The 19,408-nt window shown below is 49.5% G+C and overlaps 1 protein-coding gene across 6 annotated transcripts in view; it reads right to left on the bottom strand.

Moving 5' to 3' along the window:
* IFT56 (intraflagellar transport 56) overlaps positions 1 to 19,408 on the bottom strand; it is a 206,796-nt gene that overhangs the window by 18,546 nt on the left and 168,842 nt on the right. For 5 of the 6 annotated variants that reach the window (XR_007774561.1, XR_007774560.1, XM_050954243.1 and 2 more), the window contains exons 11-13: positions 16,319 to 16,372; positions 15,793 to 15,856; positions 504 to 592 (exon numbers count right to left, since the gene is read on the bottom strand). Coding sequence is in view for 4 of the 6 variants with exons in the window: in XM_050954243.1 (XP_050810200.1) it covers positions 504 to 592; positions 15,793 to 15,856; positions 16,319 to 16,372 (207 nt within the window). In the remaining 2 variants the exon portion in view is untranslated. Of the gene's footprint in view, positions 1 to 503; positions 593 to 3,362; positions 4,274 to 15,792; positions 15,857 to 16,318; positions 16,373 to 19,408 lie in introns of those variants that run through there. The other variant, XM_050954258.1, reaches the window with a different exon arrangement.

The following is a 19,408-nucleotide window of genomic DNA, read 5'->3' as shown; positions in this document are numbered from 1 at the left end:
TGCTATTATACTTGTATGTATTTAAGTACTAAATAAAGTCCTTGTGTCTGTGTGTGTGATTCACCAATCTCATCTCCTTTAAAAAATGTGTATAGCTGTTTGAGCAAAATAACCTGTTATTAGTGACTTGTGCAATCTGCATGCTAAATTAATCAAAGGCTACAAGGTCAGGCTTTTCATTTGTTCCCTCTGCTGGTTGAGTTAGGAAGGCAGGCAGCTCCTGTCACTCAGCGAATAGAGAACACTGGTTTGCAGTTGAAGATAAACCTCTTGATGTTATGTATATCAACATAATATATAAGAATGTGCCATTGTTTTCATTTCTCCAACAAAAAAAAGATAGAAAAGATAGAAAAAACAATCAGACACCCAATGGAAATTTCCCACCCCAGATAAGTAAGATTTCTTCTCTCAATGGGAATTATGCATACACAGGCCTGAGAGAAAAAGCTCTTAGCACAAAAAGCTGGTAAACACAGCAGTAGTTAAGGTGCTCTACTGACCTTGACTGAGTTGAGGTAAATAAGGACATCATCAAATTGTCTGAGCAGAAAGAAGCAGGAGGCCATGCACTGTCTCCCTGGGATTGTATCTAAGGCATGAGAGGAAAAGGCAGATATTTAAAATTGGGTGGTGGTGGAAAATTAACTTGGATATCTGCCTCCCAAATTGCCAACAAAATCCTAGAAAATAGTATAACCTGCCTCTTTGAGACAAGGGACTACACTACAGATGGAGAATAGCTATTAGTTCATCTGGTCATCCTTCCCTATTCTGCGCTGAGATAATGCAAGATTGTTTCCCAAAATAACTTTTCTAAATCTAAAAAGTTCACATATATTAATTCCTTTATATTGGACTCCATATCAGGCCTTGCCATGTCCCACTGGAAAACTGTTAATCTCCCTTCACAATGGTATACGAACACAGTACTCTTATACGGCACTTCTCATCAGTAGATCTCAAAGCACTTTACAAAGGAAGGTCAGTATCATTATTCCCATTTTACAGAGGGGAATAATTCGAAGTGAGGTGATTTGCTCAAAGTCACTCAGACAGCCAGCGGCAGAGCCACAAATAGAACCCACATCTCTTGAGTCTCAGTTCAGTACTCTATCCACCAGGCAACATTACCAAGTATATGGGTATACAGTTTCCATTTCTTGTCCTGCAGGGTCAAGAGATAACAGGATTGAAAGTTGTGACTGATGTGAGACCCTGGAAATGTGAAGACCTCAAAATCTCATGCATTGAGATGAGACAAAGGTTATGGACCCAGGAGATATTCATTGACTATTGTATCAATAAGCATTATGTGTATCTTTGTGTTCCTGGTTCACTGGGCTGGGTTCCTATGAAATCTGGAATCACTTAGAGGAGGGATGTTAATAATTAATGCAAGTTCCCAATGCTGGTTATGCAGATATCCGGAGAGGTGAAGCTACACTCCCCAGGAGAAGTAGCATTGACTTAATTTACCTGATTCAGGAGGTCTGAAAGACAAAGGCCCCAAACTGTACAGAGTCAGCTTGAATTTATTCAGGACAGATCCATTCTGCAACCAAGAACGGACAAATCTGTATATGGACCTATCAGGATTTCATGTGGATAGCTGGTAATTTTGTATGTATGTAGGCTGTTTATTGTTTTATGATGTTTTCTCTGTAATGCTTTTGTCATAAATAATTGTACTATGCTTTGTGAAAGCTAACTGGTCACTGATTAACTGTTATTGTCCCTGAGAAACAGGAGAACTGCAAGTGCTGAAATAAAGTCAGACGGACTGGGATAATCACCACAGTGAATTGTAAGGGGACTGTAGCTCTAAAATTTGGATCTGGAGAGAGAGGAACACTGGTCCTGCCCCGATAAAGGGTACAGCTAGAGGCTTGAGACCTAAGGGTATGCCTTGAGGAAATCATGAAGGGGGCAGATGTATAGTTAACCCCAATATTATGACAGTTTTCAAACAGAAATCCTTCCCTAGCCGAAGGTTTTATCTGGGCCTTGGGCAGGAGTTATGGAATGAAAAATTGCCCATTTGAGAGGAAAAAGTTTTGTTTTTGCTTTTTTAATGAAGCAGCAGTTTGAAGTTGTTCAGGGGTGCTGAAAAATTAATCCATATCCCAAGGGGATTTATTCTAGTGGACAGAGGATTAGGAGGCAATCAAAAGTGTTATCATATGGCTCTGCAATTTAACACCTTAATATCACCTCTAGGTGTGATGTCTTTGTATAAAACACACACACACTTTGGTTGAATGTAGAAACAAAACAAAACAAAATGAAACAACCTGAGTGTTTAAACAGAGTCCACTAATGGAGAATGTAAGAAACCAACTGAAAATGGGTATGTTTTTGCTCCCCTTCTCTATCCACTGTCAGACTCCAATCTTATTGTCCTTCCTTGTAGGATTGCTCTAGTGTGTTTTTTTTTACACCAGTGGTGCCCAAACTTTTCCTGTAACACCCCCTTTTACCAGTAATGGAATCTGTCTGCGCTATTCCTTCCCCCCACAATTATTGCACAGCCATGGCTTCCGCAGCAGAGGAACTTGGGCTGAAGGTGGAGCTGGGTACAGAACTGGGGATAGGGGAGGAGCTAGGGCTAGAAGCAGAGCTAGCCTGCCAGCAGAGAGGGAAAGAGGGCAGAACTGGGCAGGAAGTGGAGTTGCAGCTGGGCTAGGAGCATAGGAGGGGCCGGAGCAGGAGCTGGGCTGGCGGGTGGAGTGGAGCTGTGGTTGGGGCTGGAGCTAGGCTGGGGACAGAGCAGGGGGCGGAGTGCAGCTCCCACTGGAGGCAGAGCTGGTCTGGGGGTTGAGTGGAGCTATGAAGCTGAGGTCAGAATTGGGTGGTGCTCCCTCCCCACCACTCGTGGGGACTGGCCAGCCCCTCCCGCGGCATGTTCCTCTGCGTCCCCCTGGGGGAGGGCACACCCCACAGTTTGGGGACCACTGCTCTACACTCTGGCTTCCCCAGTCACTTCACTATGTATTATATTCTAGTACCTACTTGGGAACAGAAATTGGCTTGTGTGTTTAATTTTCCCTTTGCTTACATATATGTCCATCACTACATGCATCTTCATGTGTCAGGGCAATAAGTTAAATAAACCTCAGTGTTCTTCCACTCCCCTCAAGGCAATAGAAGGCACAAAGAAACCCCAAAAGAGACCGTCCCACACACCTACCAAGACATTTAAGTTCATAAATCCATAGCAATTTATATTATACAAGATCCAAACAAAATATAAAGAAATATTTAAGGAGAGTAAAAATTAAGAATATGTTTTCTTTATAATTTAATCAAGTTAATGGAACATTAATTTATAAAAACAGAATGTTCAAAGATCAAGAAGTTCTTGAAATTTATTCTCCCCCCCACATTCCCACTCATCTTCCACTTTCTAGCTGGAGATCATCTTATCCCAGCACATTCTTCTCTGCATAGTTATTTTTTTAGAAATGCATTTAATTAAAGTAATATCCATACATCTCATACAACTCAGGCTAACACTACACATTTCCAAGACAGTCAACTGGGGCATTAATCTTAGAGTTCTAGTTTTTCCCTCTTCGTAACACTCATACTTCCATATTTGTAAAAAACAGCCTCCCACTGAACTTTCAGAGTATAGCCACAGACACCCCTTTTCCCCTTCCTGCAAACTATCCCTTAGAAAATTCTATATACTGGTTTATGAACTCCGAACATACAACACATAATGGCTGGAGACCGGAACTATTTTCCCATTAATGGCCAGAGACCATAACATCCTGATTGTTATTTCCATATGTATGTGCTACAGATACCATCATGTCCCCATCCATCATTATGTGATGGGCTAAATACTCCACTAGACTTAGTTTACTTTCCCCACAAAGATTACAGACCTCACTAACTAATATTATTTCAGGCAATTATATTTCACCCATCACTATAGGATCTGAGTGCCTTACAAATTCTAAAGAATAATATGTTTCTCTCCCTCACACAGTTTTTATTATTGTGAAAAGCTAAGCAGAAGTAGTAAGTTTTGCATTCCACACTGATGGTGGCAAGGTTTGCAGTCATTCTGATTTCCTGCAGCACGTTCCACAGTCATGGCCAGCTGCCAAGAAAGTTTTGTCATTCCTGTTCATTATCCTCATTGTTCTTTGGTGGCAGTTGAAGTAGGAAAAAGAGTCCAAAACTGAACTGAGATTTTCACCATTATTAAGAGGCACAAACTCCTTAACAAGTAAGAAGATTTCAGGTTATGATCCGATCACATCTAAGAAAAGCAATTGGTCCTTATGAGTACTTGGGGAAACACCTAGGGGAAAACCTACAGGAAGCAGTGTCTATAATTCAGTATAGCATACTCTTTTCTTGGAGTCAGTAATAAACTAAAGCCCCAGCACTGTTTTGAGGATATTGTTTTGAGGATATTGTGCTGCTACATAAGCGCTATCTTGGGAAAAGACAAGCTGGGTCCCTGACTAACTGTGGTCATACAAAAATTCAATGGCACACTTTGAAAGTCTGTTGCTCTAGTGTTCTGCCCAAATTCCCTGTTAGAGGATAATTTTATGTAGGCAAAATGCAATTATCTATGATTTCACTTTAACAGAATATTATTCTTCACTCCCTGTTCTTAGGTATAAGTAGCATTACTGTGCTTTGTTAAGCATCTGACCAGTATTGTGCTGGTACAGTACCAGTGCTGGATGAAATATTTCCTGAATAAAGATCATTCATAGAATGCTTTGAGAGGATGCCTATATAAAATATGGTATTAAAAAGAGAATAAAAAGAACACAAAATAGTCATGGATTGGTGCCACTATCACCAAACCTGGTTTACCATGGATACTACTTGTTATGGCAAGAAGTGAATGGGTGACTTTGCTTTAGCTTTGTTCCATTTTGACTAATGAAATGGAAGTAAAATAGGAAAGTTAGGATTTTATAGACCTAATCCATCCATGTGATTCATGCAGAAAGAGGAAAAAACCTCATTTTGAGAAGCTCCATACTTTGTGTAACTTAAAGTGACTCATAAAGGAAGGTAATATGAATTCCAGAAAAAGAGTTTTCACTCCCAGTGATTTGATGTTTTTCCTTTACCAAATGCAAGATTTAGTCTTTAAACTATTGAAGATGAAGGGGGGGGGTGCTTAGTCCCCATTATTTTGGAATAGTGTGCAATCCTTGTGTTCTAGGAGGTAGAGCTACCAGCTATAGGTGTGCCAGCAGCAGCCACTTCCGTGGGCTACAGAGTCCACTCATATTGAGAATTAAGTTTGTCTAATGAGAACTGGATACTTACTAAGAGATATGCTCAGCTACAGAAATGATATACCATTTATTAAGTGAAAGTGTTAAAAATGTGACAATTTACTGTGTCTCCCCCCTTCAGTTCTTCTTTTACTCTCTCCAAGGAATCTGATCCTTATTTCTTTTTCCACCATGAGGCTAAAGAAAGGTGAGCTATTGGGAAAGATCACTCAGAGCACTGGCATTAACTATTCCACCGCTTGGGCAGGGAAAGACCCTGGCGGGCCGGGGCGGTCTGTTTACCTGCCAGGTCTGCAGGTTCGACTGATCACGGCTCCCAGTGACCGTGGTTCACCACTCCAGACCAATGGGAGCTGCTGGAAGTGGCGCGGGTCGAGGGACGTACTGGCTGCCACTTCCAGCAGCTCCCATTGGCCTGGAGTGGTGAACTGCGCCGCCTGGGAGCCGCAATTGGCTGAACCTGCGGACGTGGCAGGTAAACAAACCGGCCCGGTCCACCAGGGGCTTTCCTTGCACAAGCGGTGGAACAAGTTTGGGAACCACTGGTATAGGGGACTGTAGTGGGGCGGCTCCCCCACTCCAGCGGAAAAAGGGTTAAAGTCAGCCCTGGGAGAAGGTTGTGGCTGAAAGCTGCTAAACTGGGCTGACTGGGGAAGCTGATTGGGGCATGGCCCAACTTAGTCAATCAGGCCACAGCTGGCCTGTATAAAAAGGCTGTGAGCCAGAGGTCCAGAAGCCTGTGTCCAGGCTGGGAGAGAGCAGGGCATTGCTGCCTGCAGAAAGGGTACCGGGAGTGAAGCAGAGCTGGGGAAAGGCCTAAGACGCTCCAGGCTGGCAACTCCCCAGGCTGCAGGGCCTGGTCCAAGGCCCATAGAGGTACTGGGAGGCAGAGGAAGGCAGCAGTCCAAACCACCTTGCCTATGATGAGTGGCTTTTACACTGCAGTCTGCCCCAGGGAGTGCGGGCGTGGTGATGACTGGCAATAGCCCAGACTGAAGCAAGGTGGGGATTAGAAGGTTGGGTGTTTCCCAGAGAGGTGAGACTCACAGAGACTGGTGGAGTATTGCCAGAGGGAAGCCCCAGAATAAAGGGTCATTGGGGGCTGGGAGGGACACAGGGCCAGCTACAAGTGGGACACCGGTCCTGCAGAGGGTGCTCCAAGGCTGGAAAAGAGCTAATTCCCTGAGACTACCACCAAGAGGTGCCACAGGGGTGACTCCCACACCTTTACAGTGACAGTAAAAAAAAAAAACCAAACAAAAAAGCAACCTCTAGTGCAGGGGTGGTAAACCTGAGCCTGAGAAGGGGCCAGAATTTAACACTGTACATTGCCAAAGAGCCACAGTAATACGTCAGCAGCCCTCCCCCCAACACACACACCAGCTCCCTCACCCTGCTCCCAGAGTCTCCCACCCACCGGCAGCCCCACTCATCAGCGCCTCCCCCTTTCTCCCCATCAGCTGTTTCGTGGCATGCAGGAGGCTCTGGAGGGATGGGGGTGTGGGGGGGGGAGGCAGGGAGAAGCAAAGGCATTGCAGGTTCAGGGAAGGGGGTGGGAAGGGGTGGAGTCCCTGGGGCCAGGGCCTGTGGCAGAGCCAGGGGTTAAGCAGTGAGCACTCCTGGAACATTGGAAAGTTGGCACCTGTAGCTCCAACCCTGGAGTTGGTGCCTATACAAGGAGCTGAATATTAATTCCGAAGAGCCACACGTGGCTCCAGAGCCATAGGTTGGCCAACCCTGCTCTAGTGCCCTCATTTGCAATGTCAATTCCAGTTTATGAGCTGTTTGTGATCAATAGTTTTAGCCATCTTTTTTCCTAGCTGAAATGCAGTGTAAGCTGTTGATTTTGGGCAGGTTTTATTGTGGAAGAAATGTAGACAATGGTTGCTGCATAATGGATGCTTCTTGAGTTTTTCTGAAACCACACAATAATTAAAAGTCTAGATTTACACAGCTCTTGAATGGAAGGACTCATACCCTAACCCTGCTCATTGCGTGTTTTTTAATTTTCTAAGTCAATAATCTAACTAGAAACAACAGAGATCTAACCGCTGACCTCTGTAAGACTTTGCTGAATGTGTGACATAGTTATCATAAACTACCCTGTTCTCAACAGTTTTTTAAACATTTTCCATGTCCATGTCTGGTCCTGGGATCTCTGTAGAGAGTGTGAGATGCAGAAAGTCCAGAATCGCAACAGAGAAAGTGCTCTGCTTTTTCTGTTTGTCCATTGGCCTTTGAAAATTCCCAGTAAGTTAACAGGCTTGTGAAGGTGCTATCAATCACTTCTCTGGCCTCCTTCCAACCCCCCCCCCCCAACACTAAAGCAGGATTTTCTTCACTTTACGAAACACACAAAACTAGAAAGGAATGATGGTTTGTAACAGTTAGATATGCTGATGCAGGGCACAGACAGTCTAGTGGTACTAGCTCTTTAATCCTGGGAGACCACCAAGGACTGGCAATAGAAGGAAATGCTGGATTTTGACTTCGAGGCCAACTATGTTAGCAAAGGCTCTCATACAAAGGCAGCAAAAAAGACGGTTACTTACCTTTGTAACTGTTGTTCTTCGAGATGTGTTGCTCATATCCATTCCAGGTAGGTGTGTGCGCGCCGCGTGCACGTTCGGAGAAACTTTTACCCTAGCAACCCAGGCGGGTCGGCTGGGCGCCCCCTGGAGTGGCGCCGCTATGGCGCCCAATATATATCCCAGCCGACCCGGCCACCCTTCAGTTCCTTCTTGCCGGCTACTCCGACAGTGGGGAAGGAGGGTGGGTTTGGAATGGATATGAGCAACACATCTCGAAGAACAACAGTTACAAAGGTAAGTAACCGTCTTTTCTTCTTCGAGTGATTGCTCATATGCATTCCAGGTAGGTGATTCCCAAGCCTTACCTAGGCGGTGGGGTCGGAGCGAGATGTGGTGGTATTTAAGACTGCTACGCCGAAGGCCGCATCCTCTCTTGATTGTCTGATCAGCGCATAGTGTGCGGCGAATGTGTGGACCGATGACCAAGTTGCAGCACGGCATATCTCCTGTATAGGCACGTGCGCAAGGAAGGCCGCCGACGTCGCCTGAGCTCTCGTGGAATGAGCCGTGAGATGGCCAGAGGGGGCGCGAGCTAAGTCGTAGCATGCGCGAATGCATGCAGTTACCCAGGAGGAAATCCTCTGTGAGGATATAGGCTGCCCTCTCATTCATTCCGCGATCGCCACAAACAGCTGAGGGGACTTCCGAAAAGGCTTTGTTCTCTCGATGTAGAAAGCAAGCGCTCTACATACATCTAAGGAGTGTAGCTGCTGCTCCCGCCAAGAAGAGTGTGGTTTCGGGAAGAAGACAGGGAGGAAGATGTCCTGGTTGGTATGGAAGGTAGAAACAACCTTAGGGAGGAACGCCGGGTGGGGTCTCAGGTGCACTTTGTCCTTATGAAAGACGGTGTAGGGTGGGTCCACTGTGAGAGCTCTCAGCTCTGAAACCCGTCTGGCCGATGTAATAGCCACCAGAAAAGCCGTCTTCCATGACAGGTATGTGAGCGAGCACGTCGCCAGTGGCTCGAATGGTGGGAGCGTGAGCCTGTTCAGGACCAAGTTAAGGTCCCAGGTAGGGGTAGGGCGGCGTACTGGGGGGTATAGACGCTCCAGGCCCTTAAGAAATCTGGCGACTAAGGGATGGGAGAAGACAGAGCGACCACCTTCCCCTGGCCAGAAGGCGGAGATGGCCGCTAAGTGTACCTTTAAGGAGGAGATTGCCAGGCCCTGTTGCTTAAGGTACCAGAGGTAGTCCAGGACCGTGGACATTGGGGCCTGCGTAGGGTTCACCCCTTGAGAAGCGCACCAGCAAGAGAAACGCTTCCACTTGGCCCTGTACGTTGAGCGAGTGGAGGGCTTCCTGCTGTTAAGGAGTATATGCTGGACCGGTGCGGAGCAGCTAAGCTCCGCTGCGCTCAGCCATGCAGGAGCCACGCCGTGAGGTGTAGAGCTCGTAGATCCGGGTGGCGAAGTGCGCCGTGGTCCTGGGTAATCAGGTCTGGGTGGAGAGGAAGGGGAATCGGGTCGTCCACAGATAGGTCCAGCAAGGCGGTGAACCAGTGCTGTCTGGGCCACGCAGGTGCGATCAGGATCAGATGCGCTTTGTCCCTGCGCAGCTTCAACAGGACCTTGTGCACCAGAGGGAACGGGGGGAAGGCATATAGGGGGTGGTGGGTCCACGGCAGGAGAAACGCATCTGTGATCGACCCCGGAGCGAGACCTTGAAAGGAGCAAAACTCCTGGCACTTCCTATTGGACTTGGTTGCGAAGAGGTCTACGCGGGGAAATCCCCACCTCCGGAAGATGGAATGGATGACATCCGGTCTGATCGACCATTCGTGGCAGAGGAAGGATCGGCTGAGGTTGTCGGCCAGCGTGTTCTCAACCCCTGGGAGGAAGGATGCCCCCAGGTCTATCGACTGGGCTATACAGAAGTCCCAGAGTCGAATGGCCTCCTGACCTAGGGGAGACGAACGGGTTCCCCCCTGTTTGTTGATATAATACATGGCTGTTGTGTTGTCCGTAAGTACGGAAACGCAACGGCCTTGTAGGTGTCGTTGAAACGCCTGGCAGGCGAGGCGGACTGCCCTCAACTCCCGGACATTTATGTGGAGTGACAACTCTTGGGACGACCAGAGGCCCTGGGTGCGTAGGTCCCCTAAGTGGGCTCTCCACCCCAGGGATGACGCATCGGTTGTTAGAGTTACCGATGGCTGCTGTGGCTGGAACGGCATGCCCGCACATATTAGAGATGGGGTCAGCCACCAGTCGAGGGAGCGGAGAGGATCGGGGGGAACCGTCAGCAATACATCCGGGTGGTCCCTGCTCGGTCGGAATACTGAATGAAGCCACGTTTGGAGGGGCCTCATTCTGAGCCTGGCATGCTTTGTCACGTAAGTACAAGAGGCCATATGGCCGACCAGTGTGAGGCAGGTTCGAGCCGAGGTGAGTGGGAAGGCTTGCAAGCTCCGGATGATCACACCGATCGCCTGGAAGCGAGGTTGAGGTAAGAAGGCCCTGGTTTGAGTCGAGTCCAGGGTCGCGCCTATGAAGTCCAACCGCTGTGTGGGTACCAGGCTGGACTTCTCGGCATTGATAAGCAGGCCCAGCTGGGAAAAAAGGGCCGTAACTGCCTCGACATGCCTTTGCACCTGCAACTGAGAGGACCCTTTCAGGAGCCAGTCGTCGAGGTATGGGAAGACGTGGATTTTCCGCCGACGGAGGTGGGCAGCTACGACGGCCATGCACTTGGTGAACACCCTCGGGGCTGCAGAGAGGCCGAAGGGTAGAACCGCAAACTGGAAGTGCTGATGTCTGACCGTGAAGCGGAGGTACTTCCTGTGCGGTGGAAAGATGGCGATATGGAAGTACGCGTCCTTCATGTTGAGGGCGGCGTACCAGTCTCCAGGATCCAGGGATGGGATAATGGTTCCCAGGGAGATCATGCGGAACTTCAACTTGAGCATCCACTTGTTGAGGCCCCATAGGTCTAGGATGGGCCTGAGACCTCCCTTGGATTTGGGAATCAGAAAATAACGGGAATAGAATCCCTTGCCTCTCTCGGCTATCGGTACTTCCTCTATAGCCCCCGCCGTCAGGAGGGAGCGAACCTCCTGTAGGAGGGTTTGCTCGTGAGAGGGGTCCCTGAAGAGGGACCGGGAAGGGGGGCGGGAAGGGGGTAAAGAAGCAAATTGCAGATGGTATCCATGCTTCACTGTGCGTAACACCCAACGGTCTGACGTTAATTGGGACCACGCCGGGAGGAAGTGGGAGAGGCGGTTGGAGAAGGTAGGGGAAGGATCCTGCGTTGAGACTGGTGAGCCGTCCCCGGGCGCACCTTCAAAAACCGGACTTGGGGCCCGGCTGTGCCTTGGAAGGTCCTTGGTTCTGGCCTCCCTGGGCGCTGGGTTGGCGTCTGCGTCCTCCCCGGCCACGCCGTCTATTGAGGTCCTGCCTCTGACAGGGTGGGAAGTATGGGCGCCGTGCTTGGGGTCTGAAGGGTCTACGCTGGGTGGAAGGGGTATGCATCCCCAGCGAGCGAATAATGACTCGATTGTCTTTTAAATTTTGTAGTTTGGAGTTCATCTTCTCTGAGAACAACCCTTTCCCGTCAAAGGGTAGGTCTTGGATTGTATATTGCAGTTCCGGGGGTAGTGTGGAGGCTTGAAGCCATGAGATGCGTCTCATGGTTATTCCGGACGCCAGGGTTCTGGCTGCCGAGTCAGCTGCATCAAGGGAGGCCTGGAGCGAGGTCCTGGCCACCTTCTTACCCTCCTCCAGGAACGCGTTAAATTCCGGCCGTGAGTCCTGGGGAAGCAGTTCGGCGAACTTACCCATCTCCGTCCAGATGTTGTGGTTATAGCGTCCCAGCAGGGCCTGCTGGTTGGCTACCCGGAGTTGCAAAGCCCCCGCCGAGTATATCTTGCGCCCCATGAGGTCCATCCGTTTTGCCTCCTTGGACTTGGGGGCTGGCGCCTGTTGGCCATGCCGTTCCCTGTCGTTAACCGACTGAGCCACCAGGGAGGAGGGTGGACATACAGGTACTCGTACCCCCGAGAGGGTACCATGTACTTCCTCTCCACTCCCTTAGCTGTCGGCGGGATGGAGGCTGGTGATTGCCAGAGGTTCTCGGCGGTGGACTGAATGGTCTTTATGAATGGGAGAGCTACCCGGGTAGGCACATCGGCCGAGAGGATGCTCACTACCGGGTCGTCATCCACCTCTGCGACCTCCTCCACCGGGAGGTTGATATTAAGGGCCACTCTACGGAGGAGGTCCTGGTGGGCCCTGAGGTCTATCGGTGGGGGTCCCGATGCCGATGACCCAGCCACTGCCTCATCCGGCGAGGAGGAAGAGGAGGATACCCCGGGGATGAGGGTATCCTGTACGGTCTCTTGTTCATGACCTGGTTCCTGCTCTTGATGTCCCGGGGAGTGCGTGGGTGACTGTTTGTCCGACTCAACCACCGGGGGGCGGGAAACAGTGGCCTCCGGTACCCGATGCTCTGAGGCGATGGGATGTGTCTGAGGCACGGGGGCACCCTGGGCCTGATGGTAAGCCCAGGGTGTCCAAAAACCCCACTGTTGGGCAGCCGAGTCCTGTGGGCGGGGGTCTTGGAACACCCCCAGCGGTACTTCGGGGTCCTGGTCCCCATAGTAGCTGCCTGCCTGGGAGGATGCCGACGTGCCCCTTGATGGCCACGGTGGCGCTGCAAAAGTCGGTGCTGAGGTGCCGACCGACTTCACACCTCTGGAGGATGGTGACCGGTGCTGGTATTGGTGCTGAGATCGAGGCCGGGACCTGCGACCGGCTCGGTGCCGGGAGGTCGACCGGGATCGCGAGCGCCGTTGACTGGATCTGCTCCTGGAGGTGCGGCGTCCACCTCGGTGCCGGGAGCTGGAGCGGTGCCGGGAGTCTCGAGTTGATGCTTGGGACGTAGACCGGCGCCGGGAGCCCGACCGGTGCCGAGAGCGTGAGCGGTACCGGGGTGACCGGTGCCGGGAGTCTGATCGGTGCCGGGAGCTCGACCGGTGCCGGGAGGTCAACCGGTGCCGGGATCGTGATCGAAGTCGCGAGCCTGAGTGGCGCCTTGAGGTCGAGCGACCGCGGGACCGCGAAGTGGAGCGGTGCCGGCCTGTTACACTGACCGAAGCTGGTCTGGTCAGGGTCGGTTTGCCCATAGAGCAGAGAACCTGCACCGGCGGTGCCGGGGGTAAGGGCATTGTCGCCTCAGTGATGGCAATTAGCTCTCTCGCCGCGGCGAACGTTTCCGGGGTCGAGGGAGAGGCGAGCTCAACCACGGTGCGTACCGGGGAGCTGCCAGGCGCCGGACTCGACGGCCCTCGCAGGGTCGGAGTCAACGGTACCGGCTTGGGTGGTGCCGCGGCAGGTATCGGTGCCAGGCGATCCACCTTCTGCGCAGGATCTGACTGCGGGGCGGTTGATGGCGAGATGGTCTGCGCCTTCGCCGCCTTTGGCTTCGGGGAGATGGAGCGGCTCTGGGCTGGTTTCGGTGCCGGCTTCTTGGTGACACTTGGTGCTGCGGTGCCCTTGCTGAGCGGCTGACTTGCGGTCGGTGCCGAGGGCAAAGGTGTTAGGGCCGCTTCCATGAGGAGCTGTCGCAATCTAATGTCCCGCTCCTTCTTGGTCCTGGGCTTGAAGGACTTACAGATAGCGCACTTGGCCGATAAGTGCGACTCCCCTAGGCACTTCAAGCATGAGTTGTGGGGGTCTCCCACGGGCATGGGCTTGTGACAAGCCGAGCACTGCTTGAAGCCCGATGAGCCAGGCATGGGCTCCAGCTCCCGGTGCAGGGGAGGGGGGGTACCCCAATCCCCTCGCTACTACTTATAACTACACTAACAACACTAAATAACTTACTAACTATCAACTATATATGTACAAGAACAACTACAACTACTATATACAACAGTAGCGAAAAGAGCTGCTAGGGAGTGTGGAGGTCAGCGAAGCCGCGCTCCACAGTTCCAACGACCGACACGGGCGGTAAGAAGGAACTGAAGGGTGGCCGGGTCGGCTGGGATATATATTGGGCGCCATAGCGGCGCCACTCCAGGGGGCGCCCAGCCGACCCACCTGGGTTGCTAGGGTAAAAGTTTCTCCGACGAACGTGCACGCGGCGCGCACACACCTACCTGGAATGCATATGAGCAATCACTCGAAGAAGAACTATAATCCCCATCCTAAATCTAGGGAAGCAAATGCAAAGTCTAAGGTCAGCAGAATGACCTTAAGCAGGCAACAGAATGGCTGGTGTGTTATAATATACATAAGTACAGTACATTTTGGAATACTGCACTGAGAGTTCTTATTGTTCCTTTTTATTAAATGCTATCAGCATGTGCTGCCCTGAACATATAAAACATTGTCTCTGCCTCAAGGAGCTTACAATCTAATTTAGACAAAAATATGCTACTTGAAGATAATACGGTAAAAGCTGTTTCATCTGGCATGTTGGGGGAATGGGGGTTGCCGCTAAGTAAAAAATGCTGGTTAACTAAGAGGGAGGAGTTGGGTACTGGAGGGGGTGTGTGGCTGGGGGTTGGGGTATGGGGTGCCATATCTGGGGGATGCTCACCTTGGGCGACTCCCCACAAGCAGTGACCTGTCCCAGCTGCTCCTAGGCAGAGGCACGGAAGGCAGCTCTATCTTCCGCCGAGTGCTAGCTCCCCAGTTCCCATTGGCTGGGAACCATGGCCATTGGAGCTGAGGGGGTGGGAGCTGCAGGTGGAGGCAGCGAATAGAGCTGCCTGCCCTGCGTCTGCCTAGGAGCAGCTGGGACAGGTCGCCGCTTGCGAGGAGCCGCCTAAGGTGAGCGCACCCTGGATATGGCACCCCGCACTTTCTTCCATGTCCCAACTTGCTGCCCTGAGCCCTCTCCCGCACTGAAACTCCCTCCCAGAACCTGCGCTCCACATTCCCTCTGGCACCCCAACCCCCTGCCAGCCCCACGGCAACTGGACTATAAACAGGAATTTTAATGAAGATCAGAAATGCCAGTTTAGAGAGCTTTCCGGTTGGTGAAGTGCTGGATAAAGCAGCTTTTACTGTACTGTGTATTTGATATATCACTGGGCCCATCTCCAGCCCAAATGCTGCTGTTAATGTGATTGTTTATGACAGAAGTACACCTCTACCTCGATATAACACTGTCCTCGGCAGCCAAAAAATCTTACCGTGTTATAAGTGAAACCGTGTTATCATCAAACTTGCTTTGATTCAGAGTGTGCAACCCTGCCCCCAGAGCACTGCTTTACCGCGTTATATCTGAATCTGTGTTATATCGGGTTGCGTTATATCGGGGTAGAAGTGTACCATTTTACATTGATAGAGATGCTGTTTTATTACAAACCGATTGCTCTAACTGGAACAATGTAGGTGTCTATAACATGCTCAAAATTGTGTGCACATACGTCTGAGCATATCCTCAGTTTCAAATGACAGCAGAGGTACTGTGTGGAAACATTATGCTGGTAACAGCATAACTAGAGCAACACAGTGCCTGGCACTAGACATGCTGAGAGTCAGCAAGTGCATAGGCACTATTATAAGACAGTATATACCAGTAGTTCTCAACCAGGGGGTCCAAGGCCCCCTGGGGGCCACAAGCAGGTATCAGGAGTCCGCCAAGCAGGGCCAGCATTAGACTCACTAGGGCCCAGGGCAGAAAGCCAAAGCCCCACCAGCCCAACCCTGGCAACCGGGCCTCAAGGTGAAGCCAGAGCAGCTTAGCTTCGCAGGGCCCCCTGTGGCTTGGGGCCCTGGGCAGCTGCCCTGCTGGCTACCCCCTAATGCCAGCCTGGATTGTACATGCAGAAAAACAGTTGTGGCACATGTGGGCTGTGGAGTTTTTATAGCATGTTTAGGTGGGCTGCAAAAAGAAAAAGGTTGAGAACCCTGGTACATACTGTAGTATCAGTAGAAGAGTTTTTACATAATGGAGAAAGAAAATTTCAAACATACCACATTCACTGGCTGATCCTCCCACAAGCTGGAAGAATTGTTGCGCAATTTTCAGATGATCCCTCTTGGAGAGAAACAAATGACATGAGATCCAGAGCATGGAGTGGTGCCATGGGACAGAATGAATGCATGCTCCAAGAGAGGTGAGAGGAGTGAAGTAGAGCAAAGTGAATATACACATTGTGGGGTGAGGGGAAAGATGGGGATGGAGGTACAATAAGGAAGGAATGAATCTTATTGCTTGGACCCATATATACAGAATCATTGCAAAAGGAAACAAGGCTTTTGTAAGCAGGATAGAGAGGCTCAGTTTAGTTTGGATGAGTCTCAGGGCTAGTAACAGAAACTCACAATTCACTCACTCTGGACTGTGAATTATGGAGAGAGAAGAAATTAAGGGACTCAGAAAGCATGGGATTTGAGTGTGAAAGTATCACCTCTTTCCCATTAGCTGCATTCCAGATACCACATTTCTTTCTCCCTAGTACTAATGTAAATGCTGGAGCAACAGAGGGGTTTTACTCACTGAGCCCATTTCCTGTCCAAGGGCTGCATTCACCACTCCCTTGAGTATGTACTCCTGCAACAAACAAGAGGATCAGAGAAGACAAGTTAAAGAATTCAGAAGACATACAAAACAGCTGCAGACAACTTAGAAATTTTGTTCCTGCCCATGCCAACTCTATTTAAACTTCATTTTATTAGTAGTCAGATATGACTGTACTCCAGCAGCGTGTAATAAATAATAACAAAAAAAAATCCTGCATGTAAGCCAGTTGTTTAAGTGAAATGAGCTAGGGTTCTGAATCAAGGTCCTGTGTAGAGACAGCAACATTATAAAAACACCATCAAAATTGTCAGGAATTGTCCTGCTGTTATCAGTCACAGAAGAGGGGCCCAAGTAGACTGAATTCCCCTTTCAGGCTTATAAGTGGTCAAGCCAGGGAAGAGGATATGTGTGTCTGCCCCAGGGTATGGACGTTTGCATTGCCTCTGCCAGTATTATACCTACTCTGTGAATAAAGAGAACTTGAGTCTCTAGGGCTGACAAACTGACTGATATCTTTCAGCCATCATGAAAAAGTAAATCCGGTGCTGGTATAAGGTATTAGATTGACAGTGTTGGAGGCTGAAGTCCTCTGCCCATAAGTCAGGTACAGCAAAGGCAGAAGCATTGCAAGTTTTCCCATATATGTATATATATAGTTCCTCCACCCTTCCCTGGAGAGAGGCACCTCTGAAGCCTCTGCAGTTCTTGAACCCCTCTGCTGACATGCCAAAGAGGGGGACAATTAATGCCAATTGTGATTACAGTTTTTGGTGGAACTTGTCCAGTAGTACAACAATGGCATGTTACCAATAATAAATAAGAGGAACTGGACTGAGAAACTCACTGCATTTTACACAGGTCACAGGCCCATTCAGCCAGAATGCAATTTATCTGTCTGCATTCAGCCAGAACAACTGATTTTCTGCATATCCAGTAGATTAAAAGCCAGGGCTGGCATTAGGAGTAGCAAGCAGGGCAACTGCCTGTGCCCCGGACCACAGAGGGCCTCACAAAGCTAAGGCTTTGGCTTCAGAGACGTGCAGCTTGGACTTCGGCTTTTTGATCTGAGTCTCGGTGAGTCTAACGTCGGCCCTGCTCTCTGGTTTATTTTGGCAGATCATCTGAAACCTGCTTATAGCCCCCCAGGAGGCCCCAGACATCTGGTTGAGAACCGCTCGGATCAGCTTTTAGCCAAGATGGCCAGGGACACAACCCCATGCATCGGTGCCAATTTTCCCTGGTGCCGGTGGGAGCTCATGCCCCGCCCGGCTCCGGCCCTGCCCCGACTCCACCATTTCCCCGCCCCAACTCCACCCCCTCCCTGCCCCTATTGGAACCCTTCCCTAAATCCCCGCCCCACCCCCGCCTCTTCCCTGAGCACACTGCGTTCCCCCTCCTCCCCACTCTCTCCCAGCCACACAAAACAGCTGTTTTGCGGTGCAAGCGCTGGGAGCTAAGGGGAAAAAGTGAACACACTGCGCGCTCAGGGGAGCAGGTGAAGCAGAGGTAGAGGTGAGCTGGGCAAGTGGCTGCTGGTCGGTGCTGAGCACCCACCAATTTTTCCCCGTAGGTGTTTCAGCCCTAGAGCACCCACAGTCGGCGCCCATGACCCTACGCTCTGAGTGTCTTAAGCCTCTTACTGCAAGAAGCTGAGACTGGAGAACAGGGGATGGATCACTCAGTTGCCCAATTCTGTTCATTCTCTCTGAAGCATCTGGCACCGGCCACTCTTGGAAGACAGGACACTGGGTTAGGTGAACGACTGGTATAACCCAGTCTGGCCCTTCTTATGCATATTAACGTACTGTATATTATCAGCCTCGTGGCAAGTACCAGCATGTATGTGAAGAATATATTTATAAAATCAGACACACATAGAAGTCCTGCATGTGGAGATGGATCTATCATTCTTAACCCAAGGAGCTGCAGTCACCTTTTCAAAAAAGCCTACCAGAGAAATGTTTCCTCTTTTCCCTGAAATATAAATTTCCTGACAAACACTGAGGAGCAGGACTTGATAACATTCAATCTAGAACCTGAGACCGATTTATAGTTGTAGAAGGTCTCTGCAGGGCTAAATAAAGGAATTTATACCATAGCTATAGAAAGATTTCCGTTTTGCCAGTGGGAACCAGCATTTGATTTGAGCCATGGAAGATCCTAAAATGTCAGATGTTAGAAATTACATTATTTTTGAAAAATCTCTTTTAGGTAATATTAAATCTTTCTAACATTTATTCATTATAATTTCTCTCTCTTTAAAAGTCTGCACGGTGGGACTCATGATAACTACAGCAGCCTGGCTTTACAGGCAGAGAGAGATAATAAAACAGTACCAATAAACATATTAAAACTTTGTAAAACATGTTTTCTGTAACATATATGGCATATGCACAATTCACAATGGCTGTGGTGTGGCATAAAAGATTTATTGGTACTCATCTAGGATGATCTCCATAATTTGCCTGTAGTTTTGCCACTCTCAACTCATGTTTACAGCAACATTTACAGCACACCTCCATTACCAATAAATAGATAGAGAATACATGAACACAAACAGCTAGCACATGAAGGAGTGGAGAGGACAAAAGGTTTTATCAGCATGAGTTTGGGATGACTGGCATAATTTGAGTGGCAAAGCCATCAGTAGCTGCTCCAACGCTGTTAAAACTAGGATTCGTAATTCACTGCTGGTGCTACTCCACCATCAGCAATGGTGGAAGTTATATAGAGTACACAGGACTCAGGAGTTTTGGTCACTGTATCATGTAATCTTCCAGAGTATGCCTTCCTTAGTGTCTACTTTAGACATTTTCTCTTGTTCAGATTCACTGTATTTATACAGTGCATGTGTCTCTATATATGTGGGCTTTGAGAAAGAAAATGCAGGGAGGAGCAAGAGACTGAAGCTGGCCCAGCAGCTGCAGAAAGCAGTTCAAATAGATAGTGTTGAACTGGAATGAGGGGTTGAAATGAGGCCCAGCTGGGACCATCTCTTCCCCCTAGCACCTCCCAGACCCAGACCTATGCAGAGGACAACCCTATCCCCTCACAAGGACCCATAAT

The sequence above is a fragment of the Gopherus flavomarginatus genome, chromosome 1, assembly GCF_025201925.1.
Source record: "Gopherus flavomarginatus isolate rGopFla2 chromosome 1, rGopFla2.mat.asm, whole genome shotgun sequence".
Lineage (NCBI taxonomy): Eukaryota > Metazoa > Chordata > Testudines > Testudinidae > Gopherus > Gopherus flavomarginatus.
Note: the sequence above shows the minus strand (reverse complement) of the source record. Positions and strands in the feature narration are given on the sequence as shown.